The sequence below is a fragment of the Selaginella moellendorffii genome, unplaced genomic scaffold, assembly GCF_000143415.4.
Source record: "Selaginella moellendorffii unplaced genomic scaffold, v1.0 SELMOscaffold_14, whole genome shotgun sequence".
NCBI lineage: Eukaryota > Viridiplantae > Streptophyta > Lycopodiopsida > Selaginellales > Selaginellaceae > Selaginella > Selaginella moellendorffii.
Genome location: NW_003314275.1, coordinates 65,904 through 77,387, shown reverse-complemented (window position 1 = coordinate 77,387; position 11,484 = coordinate 65,904). Strand labels below are relative to the sequence as shown.

The 11,484-nt window shown below is 53.4% G+C and overlaps 5 protein-coding genes across 10 annotated transcripts; 3 read left to right on the top strand and 2 right to left on the bottom strand.

Moving 5' to 3' along the window:
- The first annotated feature begins 2,188 nt into the window (after positions 1 to 2,188).
- Positions 2,189 to 4,889, top strand: LOC9646415 (signal peptide peptidase-like 5). Of its 3 annotated transcripts, XM_024675310.1 has the most exons (14): positions 2,189 to 2,494; positions 2,549 to 2,707; positions 2,769 to 2,877; positions 2,942 to 3,061; positions 3,110 to 3,261; positions 3,319 to 3,513; positions 3,563 to 3,597; positions 3,645 to 3,801; positions 3,865 to 3,918; positions 3,973 to 4,065; positions 4,113 to 4,255; positions 4,301 to 4,371; positions 4,430 to 4,513; positions 4,572 to 4,889. In XM_024675310.1, the coding sequence occupies exons 1-14, from the start codon at positions 2,321 to 2,323 to the stop codon at positions 4,673 to 4,675; spliced, it is 1,650 nt and encodes a 549-aa protein (XP_024531078.1). In that variant the 5' UTR covers positions 2,189 to 2,320; the 3' UTR covers positions 4,676 to 4,889. The 3 variants fall into 3 exon arrangements, with proteins under 3 accessions (XP_024531078.1, XP_024531077.1, XP_024531079.1); XM_024675309.1 differs by having other exon boundaries at positions 2,942 to 3,261; XM_024675311.1 differs by having other exon boundaries at positions 2,378 to 2,494; positions 2,549 to 2,714; positions 2,942 to 3,261.
- Positions 4,796 to 7,382, bottom strand: LOC9646414 (cytochrome P450 71A1). Its single transcript, XM_002970112.2, has 3 exons — positions 6,478 to 7,382; positions 5,221 to 6,418; positions 4,796 to 5,173 (listed from the first exon to the last, which is right to left on the bottom strand). The coding sequence occupies exons 1-2, from the start codon at positions 7,297 to 7,299 to the stop codon at positions 5,777 to 5,779; spliced, it is 1,464 nt and encodes a 487-aa protein (XP_002970158.2). The 5' UTR covers positions 7,300 to 7,382; the 3' UTR covers positions 4,796 to 5,173; positions 5,221 to 5,776.
- A 161-nt stretch (positions 7,383 to 7,543) lies between these two features.
- On the bottom strand, positions 7,544 to 8,943 carry LOC9631977 (chloroplast envelope quinone oxidoreductase homolog). Its single transcript, XM_002970110.2, has 5 exons — positions 8,775 to 8,943; positions 8,572 to 8,716; positions 8,427 to 8,518; positions 8,133 to 8,354; positions 7,544 to 8,068 (listed from the first exon to the last, which is right to left on the bottom strand). Exons 1-5 carry the CDS (start codon positions 8,832 to 8,834, stop codon positions 7,571 to 7,573), a joined length of 1,017 nt encoding a protein of 338 aa, XP_002970156.2. The 5' UTR covers positions 8,835 to 8,943; the 3' UTR covers positions 7,544 to 7,570.
- Positions 8,857 to 9,597, top strand: LOC112346400 (U11/U12 small nuclear ribonucleoprotein 25 kDa protein-like). Of its 3 annotated transcripts, XM_024675316.1 has the most exons (4): positions 8,857 to 9,086; positions 9,132 to 9,237; positions 9,298 to 9,397; positions 9,444 to 9,597. In XM_024675316.1, the coding sequence occupies exons 1-4, from the start codon at positions 8,885 to 8,887 to the stop codon at positions 9,519 to 9,521; spliced, it is 486 nt and encodes a 161-aa protein (XP_024531084.1). In that variant the 5' UTR covers positions 8,857 to 8,884; the 3' UTR covers positions 9,522 to 9,597. The 3 variants fall into 3 exon arrangements, with proteins under 3 accessions (XP_024531084.1, XP_024531083.1, XP_024531082.1); XM_024675315.1 differs by having other exon boundaries at positions 8,857 to 9,237; positions 9,473 to 9,597; XM_024675314.1 differs by having other exon boundaries at positions 8,857 to 9,237.
- LOC9631976 (calumenin) lies at positions 9,456 to 11,250 on the top strand. Of its 2 annotated transcripts, none has more exons than XM_024675313.1 (6): positions 9,456 to 10,200; positions 10,257 to 10,359; positions 10,426 to 10,491; positions 10,562 to 10,723; positions 10,779 to 10,875; positions 10,944 to 11,087. In XM_024675313.1, the coding sequence occupies exons 1-6, from the start codon at positions 9,615 to 9,617 to the stop codon at positions 10,965 to 10,967; spliced, it is 1,038 nt and encodes a 345-aa protein (XP_024531081.1). In that variant the 5' UTR covers positions 9,456 to 9,614; the 3' UTR covers positions 10,968 to 11,087. The 2 variants fall into 2 exon arrangements, with proteins under 2 accessions (XP_024531081.1, XP_002970407.1); XM_002970361.2 differs by having other exon boundaries at positions 9,528 to 10,200; positions 10,940 to 11,250.
- Positions 11,251 to 11,484: the final 234 nt, after the last annotated feature.

Sequence of the window (11,484 nt, the reverse complement as noted above, 5' to 3'; positions counted from 1 at the left end):
AAAAAAAACCTTATACTGGACCCAGATTTACTGGACCTGGGAAGTGGATCTCATTTGGGCGACTTTGCAAAAGTCATCACCAGTGACAACGGTTGTTACGCGAAGCTTGACGTCGGGACAGGCTGCGTGGTTGGAGCACAGAGCGTGCTTATGCCTGGCTCCTGCATGGAGGAAAGCTCGTGGCTGGGAGCCTTGTCTGTAGCAACAAGCGGCTTTACACTGAAGCAGGGTGGTGTGTACCTGGGCGTAGAGAATCCAACAATGGTCTACAACCATGCCTCGGTAGCTCACGAGCAAGACAGCAGGATTGTGGCCATGGACGCGGAATACAGAAAGACGGTGGCCAACCTCTCGGCTCACATAGGCAAAACGAGCCATTCCGTCAAATCGAGGTACTTCCACAGGGCTGGGATATGTGGCAAGGGACGCCTCACTGTGCTGGAAGACCTGGACAGCAGCTTTCCCCGCCACGATGTCTTCTCCAAGGGGAAGTCGTATTCGGTTGTTGTGAGGCACAGCAACAGCTTGAGCTCGGACGACGATGCCAGGCCAGATGCCCGCGGTGCTTCGCTGCGAATCCTGAGGCACGACCACAGTTCGGTTCACGAGTCACTTGTGGATCTCACGCTCAAGACTGGCCAGGCTTTCTACGCCAGAAATATTGCCGACTTTGTTACGTGGTTGACGACGAGCAGCAAGCGCAGGGAGGAGATTGTGAAAGACTCCCCGCACAGAGGCGATGCAGTGTGGGACTCTCTACGTCTGGGCAACTCATATGCCGAGCTGCACTACTACTCCAACGTTTCCAGGCTTTTCAAGTCGGCTTCGTCACCCAAGCGAGAATGGTACGTGAGGTTCCGAATGAGGCCACTGGATCCGCAATATGGGGTTGACGAAGGACGGATTGCACGGGAGGGTGTGCTCCCGCCGGACACCGGCGCGCTGCCTCGACGAGACAAAGACGAGCGTTCACCCAGCTATCTGCGAGACGACTTTGCACGGAGGCTTGCGTCCCCGCAAGGCGTGGACTACGTGCTCCAGCTCCAGCTACGCCCAGTTCCCGACAGCCTAGCCGAGAGGGACCTCGCTATCGACTGCACCCGCGCGTGGGACGAGCAAGCTTTCCCTTATGTGGACGTTGCCGCCATACACCTTGACGAGCTTGTCGACCCCGCACTGACAGAGGCGATGAGGTTCAACCCCAGGAACGGTGTGCCGAGCCTGGACATGATCCCGGCAACCAGCTTGCGGGAGTCGGCGTCCATAGACCACGGGAGGTCGGTGGCCTACGACATTGCTCAGTACGTGAGGAACGGAGCAGAGCTGCCCGGTGCATGGAAAGCGCTCCTGAGAGACTCAGACGTGCCTCTCGCCAATGACATTTCCAACGACGGCAACATCGGTTGCCCTGCTCTATCCGGATGCCTTCCGCCCAACCTGGCAGTGCTGCCGGAAACCAACTGCAAGACGGCGACGGCCACTGCCAAAACGAGGCTCAAGTTCGGTTTGATTCGAAGCATGCAGCCACTCTTGCAGCTGTTGGCCCCCGCTACTCTCCTCGGGCTCTCTCAGCTTGCAGCTCTCCTCCCGGCGGCGTTGATCGCGTCTCGAGCACCCCGCAGCGACTGGCTGTTCCTGGCACTCGTCCTGCTCTCGTACATGGTATCGGCTCTCGTCTTGTCCCTGGGCAGCATCTCAGCGAGGAGGATCCTGGTTGGAGGAAGGAAGGGCGTGCAGGAGAAGAGCAGGAGCGAGCTATGGGGATTGAGGAGCCTCCAGGACACGGTGTGGCAGTGCGTCAACTCGGTTGCGTGCGGCTACTTCCTCGACCTCACCAAAGGCTCGGCACTCTCTACAGGCTACCTCCGGCAGCTGGGAGCGAGCATCGACACCGTGGGTGTGTACATGGACACACTGTATGCTCTCAATCCGGACCGCCTGAGCGTCAAGACCGGCAGCAGCATTGGGCGAGACGCGCTACTCTTTGGTCACGTGTACGAGGGCGGCGGCGACGTGCATTTTGGCAGCAACAGCGTTGGGGAGTACGCATTCGTGGGCGCCCGCTCGCTTCTCCTCCCGGGATCGAGCTTGGAGGATGGAGCCGAGCTGCGTCCCCTGGGCCTGGCCATGAAGAACGAACTTGTAAAGGCGTTTTAACTTACTGATTAAAGAATGTTTTTTTACCTCGTACGGTGATGGGCACGCCCGTCAGTTGACGGGCACGGAGGGGTCGGCTATGGCGACAGCAAGCATTGGATGGAGGTGGACGGGTAACTTAACTCACAGAGAGTGAGAGCGTGAGTGGGCTTGGGCCGGAGAAATGGCGCTCTCTTCGCCGGGCAGTAACAAGCTGGGAGCTGCTCGTGTCTTGGTGGTGGTGCTCTTTGTGCTAATATCGAGATGTGGCGCCACCGGAGGAGGAGGAGACAATGATGTATCTCACGATGACGAGGATGCACCCAAGCATCTGGGCTGTGACAACAACTTCGAATTGGTAACGTGATCCGCGCTTGCTTGCTTGTAGTGAGGCGTGTTAGAGTTATGGCAGGTGAAGGTGAGGAATTGGATTGACGCGGTGGAATCCAAGGAGTATGTGGGGATCAGTGCCAGGTTTGGAGCTTCCTTCAAGACGCTGGGGCGTGAAGAACACTTCCTGCCCCTGGCTCTGCTGGATTCACCGGATGGCTGTGTCAACACGTCTCAGCGGGCAAGTGGTACCGACGCAGGCCTCAGGCAATGTTAATGTTGGTGCGCTGTGGTTTGTGCAGCTGGAAGGCGCTGCTCTGGTCCAGAGGGGTGGCTGCTCCTTCACCACCAAGGCTCGAGTTGCCCAGTCTGCCGGCGCTGTGGCCTTGCTCGTCTTCAACGACAGGGAAGGTAAGGCTTGGAACTCTCACTCGTGCCTGACCATACAAGGTGGTGGTGGTACGTTACAAAACAGAGCTCTACAAGATGGTGTGCTACGACAATGACACATCCTTGGACATCAAAATCCCCACAGCCATTTTGCCCATGTCTGCAGGCAACAGCCTCCAGAGTGCATTGGAGGCCAACAAGAAAGGTGAAAACTCTACATGGTTTTCACAACTTTGCAATGTTTTCGTTCCAGTCAGGGTGATTATGGATTCGCCTGGAAGGCCCCTGGTGGATGTTGCCGAAGTATGCCTGTGGCTCATCGCCATGGGCACTATCCTCTGCGCGTCATTCTGGTCTGCCTGGGAGGCAAAAGAGGCTGCTCACGAGCGCTGTAAACGGCTAAAGGTACACAGTGTGCGGGCAAACTAAGTTTTTGAGTTCCCGGTTGGGTGGTGGACGCAGGACGCTCCAGACGCTCCGCTTACTCACACCTCCACGGTGGCCGCGACTCCAGCCGGCAATGGTCTCTATGTCACCGTTACGTCGGCAGTCCTGTTTGCGGTTTTTGCTTCGGTGTTCCTCATCCTCGTCTACTTTTTTATGTCCAAATGGTTCTTAACGCTTCTGGTCGTCATCTTCTGTTTTGGTGGAGTAGAGGTAAATTTGTGTCTTTGTTCTAAAGTTTCGTCATCTTATGTATGCACAGGGGCTACAAACTTGCTTGGTCGCTTTCCTTTCGAGGTGAGTTAGATTCGTGCCTGACATATGCCTTAGCTCAACCATTCCAGGTGGTTTACGCATACAAGCCGAAAGTTTGTGCTCCTTCCCGTCTTTGGTAGCGTCTCAGTTCTCTCAATGCTTGTGTCACCATTCTGCATCACCTTCGCTGTCCTGTGGGCCGTGTACCGGCATGTAAACTTTGCGTGGATTGCTCAAGATATACTAGTGAGTGCAATTGGCATACTGACCCAGTCATGAGTATCTAAGTGAGGCTCTCCGTTTTTGCAGGGCATTGCTCTCATTGTCACTGTTCTCCAGATTGTGCACCTTCCAAATATAAAGGTGAGTACTTGTTGCACACACACACTCTATCTAAGAGCTCTGTGGAATCCTCAGGTGTCGGCAGTCCTTCTGGGATGCGCTTTCTTCTACGACATATTCTGGATTTTTATCTCCCCATTCATTTTCAAACAAAGTGTTATGATAGTGGTATGTATGTGATGCAAATCTTCATGGATTGTTAACCATGCACACAGGTTGCACGGGGTGACAAAACCGCTGGAGAAGGCATACCAATGGTCCTTAAAGTACCTCTGATTTACGACCCCTGGGGAGGATACAGTATCATAGGCTTTGGTGATATACTACTTCCAGGGCTTTTAATATCCTTTGCTCTGAGGTATGGGGAATACAAGAGGTCATTTTTTAACACACACCATTGCAGGTTCGACACAGTGACTAGAAAAAGCTTGCGAGAAGGTTACTTTTTGTGGTCGATAATAGGCTATGGCCTGGGTGAGCATCCATTATACTCTGGCTTTTGTGAACACAATGTCATGTGGAAATTGTACAGGTTTGTTTCTTACGGACGTTGCATTGAACGTGATGCATGGGCATGGACAACCTGCCCTCCTCTACATCGTACCTTGCACTCTGGGTATGGCTTACAAGTTCTAAATTTTGAGAGAGATGGTTTCTCTTTTGTGCCACGCCAGGAACAATCGTTGCTCTAGGGTGGCGAAGAGGCGAGCTGGGATCCTTGTGGTCCAAGGGAGACAGCCTTGAGATGCAGCTGGAAGACGATTGCACAGAAGCATAAACTTAGTGTTGCACTCTTACTGCACTTTATAGTAAGTGCCCGACTTGACATGCTGGAGCTTGCCATCAGCCCCATACTTCCAGGAGATCATCCTCACCTCGTCACCACTCATAACCCAGCTCACCCCAAAAGCATGCTCCTTACCAATGGCTGGCTTGGCCGGAGCGAATGCTGTGAAATTGTAAGGCATGTGAACAAGAGCGTACTCGTTGTCTAGGCCTTGGTTGCCCACTCCTCCAGTGAAACCATTCCACTCGGCCTGCCTTTGGGTCTGCACCAAGCTCGTGGTTAGTATCGTCTCTTTGCCGATGAACTTCCCTTGCGGTGGATCACGGCTCTGCTCCAGTTGCGCCATGGCCCGCGGTTGCTCCCAGACCGTGCCGTGCCATGCGGGAGGAGGCTTGTCATCCGACTCTAATGTTTCTTCCAGCATGAGGGCCGCTCCCAGCTGCTTGTCTTTGTCATATCCCAGTATGACGGGCGCTCTACCATTCTTATCTACACGTACATATCAATGACTTGACAACGTATAGGAAAGACCTCACCTGGGAGCATGAAGTGAACCTCACCAAAGACCACACAGTTGGGATCGTCTGGCTTGAGCTCTAGTTGCAGCCAGCCCAGGTCACCGTTCTCAAACTGTAAGATCCGGAAGTCCTCCTTGTCGCCGTGCCAGATACCATTGGGTAGGCTGTGAGTGGCCTCCTCCATGATCCATGGCCCATACGCCCATGTGTATCCCGGCGTCTTGGCATCATCCTCCACGGGGAACCACTGATTCCGGTGGTAGAGCCGCGTCCGCTCCTCGTTGTCAGCACGCAGCGACCTTATGCACCGATTGGCCTTGTTCACCGCAGGGGACAAGAGTGGCTGCCACATGACCCAAATGCCATGCCAATGCTTCCAGTGATTCACATCGTTCCACACCCACATGTCGTGGGGTGTTAACTGCCGCCTTGATCCTGAAATCTCCTGGCCTTGAGTATCTGGAACGTGCGCCATAGCCAGCACGAATCTGCTATGGCTCGCTACGAAAGACATGCCTTTATCTCGTTTTGACCAAGTAACTCTTTATTTTGTCGATTGATATAAACCGTTGTCTTAGGGGGACAGCGACTTGACATAGATCTGTGGCTCCAAGCGTGGCGAAGGAACCAACTTGAGAGGCACTGCCTTGGGCACGGTGAGCCCAAATGACTCGGACATGTCGAGGTCGTCGATTGTCTGGCCGCCGGGAAGGCGCCAGTTGAACCCATGCAACACGCTGCCCAGAATGAACTGGACCGTGGCCATTGCAAGCATGAGCCCGGGGCATATTCTCCGGCCCGAGCCAAACGGAAGGTACTCAAAGTGTCTTCCTTTGAGATCGATGTTGCTGCCCATGAAGCGATCTGGATCAAAATTGAGAGGATCCTCCCAGTTGTCTTCGTCCCTGGCGATGGCGTAGATGTTGACCACTGTCCGTGTGCGTGCTGGGACGGTGTAGCCTCCTATTTCGCACTCTTCGGTTGACTCGTGCGGAATGAGCAGCGGCCCTGGGGGATGCAGGCGCATTGTTTCCTTGACAATTGCCTGCAGGAAAGGCAGGTTGGGAATGTCCGATTCTTCCAGGCTTCGATCCTCTCCTACCACCTCCTTGAGCTCCCTCTGGGCTCTTTCCATGAGCCGTGGGTTCTTGATCAGCTCGGCCAATGCCCAAACAACTGACACAGCGGAGCTCTCGGTCCCTCCACCCACCATGTCCTGTACACATAAACACATATTCATGTCAACGCCAGTCAACTCAAGTCAGCGGCACTTACCACAACCAGTGCTTTGATAGAGGTGTCACTGATATGGCTGTTAGACAAGAGAACATCCACAAAGTCCCGTGGGGCTTGGCCAGGATCCCGCCGCTGACGGTGCGATTCAACCTCCTTCTGGATGAACTGGTCCAGATCCCGCTGCAACTGCTTGATCTTGTTGACTTGCGTATCCATCCAGTCGGGGATTGGTAGGTAGTCGCCTGCATGGAAGCCAGCCATAATGGCAGCCTCGTCGAGGGTCTCCTTGAAAAACATGGTCTCTTTCTTCTCGGCCTCACTGAGAGCGCTAGCCGAGTAGCTCTTACCCAACACCATTGTTGAGATGACATTGAAGGTGAGATCCGACAGCTTGCTGCTCAGATCCACCACAGACCCCTCTCGCGATGCCTTGAGCAGCTCGTTCATGAAGAGCGACACCTCGAACTTGCGGATAGGGTGGAACGATTCCACACGCTTGGTGGTGAGAACCTCGTACATGCACACCTTCCGTGTGCTCTTCCAGTTTTCTCCGTTTGCAAATGCCAGGCCAGCTCCACCGTAGCCGATTGTCTCGCTGAAGGTCGTCTTGGGGCGCGAACCAAAAATATGGTCCTGGGTGTTGAGAACTTCCTTGGCACTATCGGATGAGGAAACGACCAGGGTGTTCACTTTACCAAGCTTGAGGAACATGACATCTCCATATTGCTGGGCGAGCTTGAGGAGGGATTGATGCGGTAGCTTACCCAAGAGATGTAGATGCCCAATGAATGGGAGCCCAGTTGGAGAAGGAGGCAGCTGGGGCGGCAGCTGTGGCTTGGTGCAGACTTGCTCCATGACCATGATTAAATGGCTCTCTTCTGGTGGATGGATCTAGAGCTCTCTGTTTTGATCAGAGCACGATTGTAGGTATTATATAAGCAAGATTCCAAGGCCTGTTTGACGAATTGGCAACAGATGTTCAACTCAAACTTGGTCAGTACTTCCCATTCATTTGAAACTGTTTGTTATCCGAAGACGGCAACGTCTTTGATATTGTACTAAGTATATTAAGTGTAGATTTTTTGACAGCTACTCTTCTACACACTTGGTCACAAGAGGGCTGTAATATTTATTACAGAGTGACAACAATCTTTCCAGTGGCATGGCCTTCCGTGCACTTGAACCAGGCAGCTGTAACGTTGGAAATCGGATGGACCGAGTCAATGATTGTTTTTAACTTGCCCTTTTGCATCATGTCCACGAGAGCTTCTATACCCGATGTGTGAGGGGTCAAATAGAAAGGGACCAAGGAACCGATTGCCTCTTGCCTGGTGATCAACTTCACTGCCTTGTCAAATTTGCGTTTGAGGCTGCTTGTGGTAGATTCGCTAGCCGGGGTGATGTCCACGACAATCCCCTTGCGAGTAAGAACATGCTCAAAGGTGGACCAGGGCGGTCGATGGTAAGCGCAGTGGATAATGACATCAAACTTGGAGCAAGAGGAGGTCTGGAGTTTGGCCCCTTGAGGTGTTTTGTAGTCGAGAACCTCATCAGCACCTAAGCTTTTGATGAGGTCAATGTTGCGGCTCCCGCATGTAGCCACCACATGAGCACCAGTGAGCTTTGCGAGCTGCTCAATTTGTACAGAACTCAATCCCAGTAAACCATACGGTTATCTGAATTGAAGTACGCACCTGCACCGCATATGTTCCCACTCCCCCTGAAGCTGCAGTGACAAGAATGGTGCCCTGAAAGTCTTTGCTTGGTATTGCTATGCCCGCGGCCTCTTGCAAGCTGTACAAGGCTGTAAGACCAGCGATTGGAAGGCCAGCTGCCTCAATCGGCGAGATTTGAGATGGAATTCTTGTGGTAAACCGCACCTCTGCAGAAGCATATTTGGCAAGGCCACCTCCTCTCTGGTTGTGCAATTACGCATTTCATTTGGACCGATTGCTTTTAAGCACACCAGGTTAACAAGAAAGATTTACCTTGTGGTCTAGACAGCTGACAACCTTATCTCCAACACTGAAACCAGTTACACCAGGACCAAGGCTTACAACCTCGCCGCTGATATCCGAACCTGGGAATTGATGTGTGAGTGTATCATCGAGCACTCTGGGCAACTGCGCTTACATGGTATATAGGGGAATTGGGCTGGAATGTTGAGGGTCTTATACTTTCCTTGCTGGATTTTCCAGTCCACTGGGTTGAGGCTTGCAGCTTGGACCTTTACAAGTAACTCTCCAGGTCCCGGCGAGGGAACTGGTGCATGTCCGCTCTAGACAAATTCCCAAGGGAAGAAGTGATGATTTTGAAAGGATTACAGGTCTTGATACCTCCAGATCTCCTCCAAACTTGGCATATTGTATGACCGGCATCGATCCTTGCATCTCCATACTCGATACTTATCTTCTCCAGTTTACCTAGGGCTACTTGTTTTTAAAAGATGGAGGAGCAGCAGGAGGGCTACTACTACAGGAGGAGCACATCCCACTACGCGGCGCTTTTGAGCACGCTTGCCCAGGACCCTCTCCTGCTGCCGGATGTGCCAGACAGCCCGGACCTTGCGACCGTGGACGCGCTCGTCAGCGCGGAGCTGGGGAATGCAATGCGCCTGTCAGTGGTTAGAATGGACGCCTCCTCCTTTGGTACGTCAATTGCTACAAGCCAATATGACGATTTGTGGTGGTCAGATGTGCTTGTCCCACCCACAGCGACTGTGCGAAGTTTGAAGGCTGCAATCACCAAGAGAATCAACGAGCTGGAGGAACAAGAGCTGGGGCACCGGCATTTCTCATGGTACTCAGTTTTCTCTTCTTTTGTGATCGGGATTGGAGCGATGGCTGGCTGACCTTCCAGGAGGCATGTGTGGGGGAGCTTCTGCCTTTGCCATGGGAATGTCAAACTGGTGGGCGATTCGACCGTCTTGAGGGATGTGGGTGTCAGGGACCGTGACCAGGTAAAGTGAAAAAGAGAGTGTACAGCTGAGAGAATTCCCTGATCAGATCCGGTTCGAAGCTCACGTCACGTCCAGGGAAGCTGGCCTCCATTCCCGTGCAAAGAGGCGACGCGTTTGGCGATAGAGAGACGCTGTTGACCATTTCCTAGGCCTAGATCGCTGGGCTTGCCCTAATGAAACACATCGGAACTCTCGAGGTCGAGGTAGGTCTCCGAAGATGGTGCGTGCGAGCATCGTCTACACCTTGTTGGTGCTGGGTTTCCTGTCCTTGTTCATCTTCTCCAAGAAAGATCCCCGCAGGCACGGCCTAGGTCGCCGGCTCATCGTTCGCAGCACACTGGCCTCCAAGGCCAATGTCAGTCACCACGAGAGCGTGGCGTTCGATCCGGTGGTTGCGCGGCTCGAGTGGCTGAGGGAGAACAGGGATTGGGAACGGGACCACTTCCAGGAGCTGTACAAGTCGTGGAATGAGACGGGGGCGACACACGATGGTCAGCATCATGCGCAGGGTCACGAAGAGCAGCCCAGCCACTGGGATGGCCATGAGGGTGACGAAGACGACTACCTCAACGATGAGCACCAGTTTAACATCTCACACCGGCTGGAGCTCCTGTTCCCTCTCTTGGACACGGATCCCAGGGACAACGTGGTGAGCCTGGGCGAGCTGCAGGACTGGCACGTCCAGCAGGCTCGCAAGCTGAGCAAGCAGCGCACCGACAGGGAGTTTGAGCTGCGCGACAGGAACAAGGACGGCCTCGTATCTCTGCTCGACTATCTCCCTCACCTGTCCGCCGAGGCCCTCGGTAAGCCCCCTCTGTGCTAATTTTACTAGCTCTAAGGAACCTCCCGTCCACGCCAGTGAACGCTAGCACCGATCATGGCGAGCCAGGCTGGTGGAAGGAACACTTCGACATGGCTGACGCCAACGGCGACGGCTTCCTCAACCACACGGAGTTTAACGAGTATGCTTCTCGTGCATCTTTAACAGCCTCTTTGTGTGTCATGTTATAACAAAACCATCTTGGCAGCTTCTTGCACCCAGAAGACAGCCGTAATCCCAAGCTGCACCACTGGTTGCGCCGCGAGCAGATACGGTGGGTGCGCCTCCATTCCCCTGCGGGCCTGCTTCTTCTTACTTTGTTGCGTGCGTCTTTCTGGTGTCAGGGAGAGTGACCACGACAAGGATGGGAAGCTGAGCCTGGATGAGTTTGATCATGTGTACGACGTCCTCAGGTATTACGGGGAGGACCTCAGCCATCTACACCAGGGACACGATGTTACTGACAGACGCGACAAGTTTAAGGAGCTGGACAGGAACATGGACGGGTAACAAGCAGCTACTGTAGCTACATCATCTTGTTTTTTGATCGCCCTGATGCAGGTTCCTCACGGAAGACGAGCTGGAGCCAATAATGGGGAAGCTTCATCCAGGAGAAAGCTTTTACGCCCGGCAGCAAGCTGAGTACTTGGTACAGCAGGTGTGTGGGCTTGTTGTGCTGGGAATTGGCGCAGAAACGTAATGCTATTGCATGCTGTGTCCAGGCAGACGAGAACAAGGACGGGGTGCTGACTTTGCATGAGATGCTAGAACATCCTTACGTCTTCTACAGCACAGCCTTCACGCCACAGGATTCCCATGAAGAGTATCAAGACCATGACGAGTTCCGCTAACAGGCTAGCATAGGATGGTTATTCAAGAAAACTAATTATAGTCGACTAAAAAATGGTGATGGAGGCGATGCTTGCTTGATTCTCCTGGCCAGACTGATGCTCAAAAGGCAAAGTTTTTAATGGCATATGCTCGATATGCCAGAAAATCTTCCAAGAAGCGCTTGATCCGGGATTTCAACTTCCATGACCACCGTCCTGCTGGTGTGCTTTTTCCTAGATGCAGCAAGATGTTTCTTTCTCAAGGAGGGAAAGGGCGACTTGGATGGAACCCGAGATCTTTCGGTGGTGCCAAGAGTGGCTGACTCTGTTCATGTCTTCTTGCTCACAGGTAATCTCTTTGAATGTATAGATCGCTTCGCTGGCTTTGAGGGCTGTGCATCTTGTTTTCCCTGCCCACCTGCCACGTGGCAGGGGGA

Coding starts and splice junctions, on each gene's coding strand:
- LOC112346400 (XM_024675314.1), top strand. CDS start 8,885: ATGGAGGAGCAGCAGGAGGGCTACTACTACAGGAGGAGCACATCCCAC. Junction 9,238..9,297: donor GGGCACCGGCATTTCTCATG/GTACTCAGTTTT, acceptor CTGACCTTCCAG/GAGGCATGTGTGGGGGAGCT. Junction 9,398..9,443: donor GTGTCAGGGACCGTGACCAG/GTAAAGTGAAAA, acceptor TTCCCTGATCAG/ATCCGGTTCGAAGCTCACGT.
- LOC9631977 (XM_002970110.2), bottom strand. CDS start 8,834: ATGGAGATGCAAGGATCGATGCCGGTCATACAATATGCCAAGTTTGGA. Junction 8,717..8,774: donor AGTTTGGAGGAGATCTGGAG/GTATCAAGACCT, acceptor GAATTTGTCTAG/AGCGGACATGCACCAGTTCC. Junction 8,519..8,571: donor CCAATTCCCCTATATACCAT/GTAAGCGCAGTT, acceptor ATCAATTCCCAG/GTTCGGATATCAGCGGCGAG.
- LOC9646414 (XM_002970112.2), bottom strand. CDS start 7,299: ATGGTCATGGAGCAAGTCTGCACCAAGCCACAGCTGCCGCCCCAGCTG. Junction 6,419..6,477: donor CTATCAAAGCACTGGTTGTG/GTAAGTGCCGCT, acceptor TTATGTGTACAG/GACATGGTGGGTGGAGGGAC.
- LOC9631976 (XM_002970361.2), top strand. CDS start 9,615: ATGGTGCGTGCGAGCATCGTCTACACCTTGTTGGTGCTGGGTTTCCTG. Junction 10,360..10,425: donor AACCACACGGAGTTTAACGA/GTATGCTTCTCG, acceptor CCATCTTGGCAG/CTTCTTGCACCCAGAAGACA. Junction 10,724..10,778: donor CTGGACAGGAACATGGACGG/GTAACAAGCAGC, acceptor GCCCTGATGCAG/GTTCCTCACGGAAGACGAGC.
- LOC9646415 (XM_024675309.1), top strand. CDS start 2,321: ATGGCGCTCTCTTCGCCGGGCAGTAACAAGCTGGGAGCTGCTCGTGTC. Junction 3,802..3,864: donor GGATTGCTCAAGATATACTA/GTGAGTGCAATT, acceptor CCGTTTTTGCAG/GGCATTGCTCTCATTGTCAC. Junction 3,919..3,972: donor TGCACCTTCCAAATATAAAG/GTGAGTACTTGT, acceptor TGGAATCCTCAG/GTGTCGGCAGTCCTTCTGGG.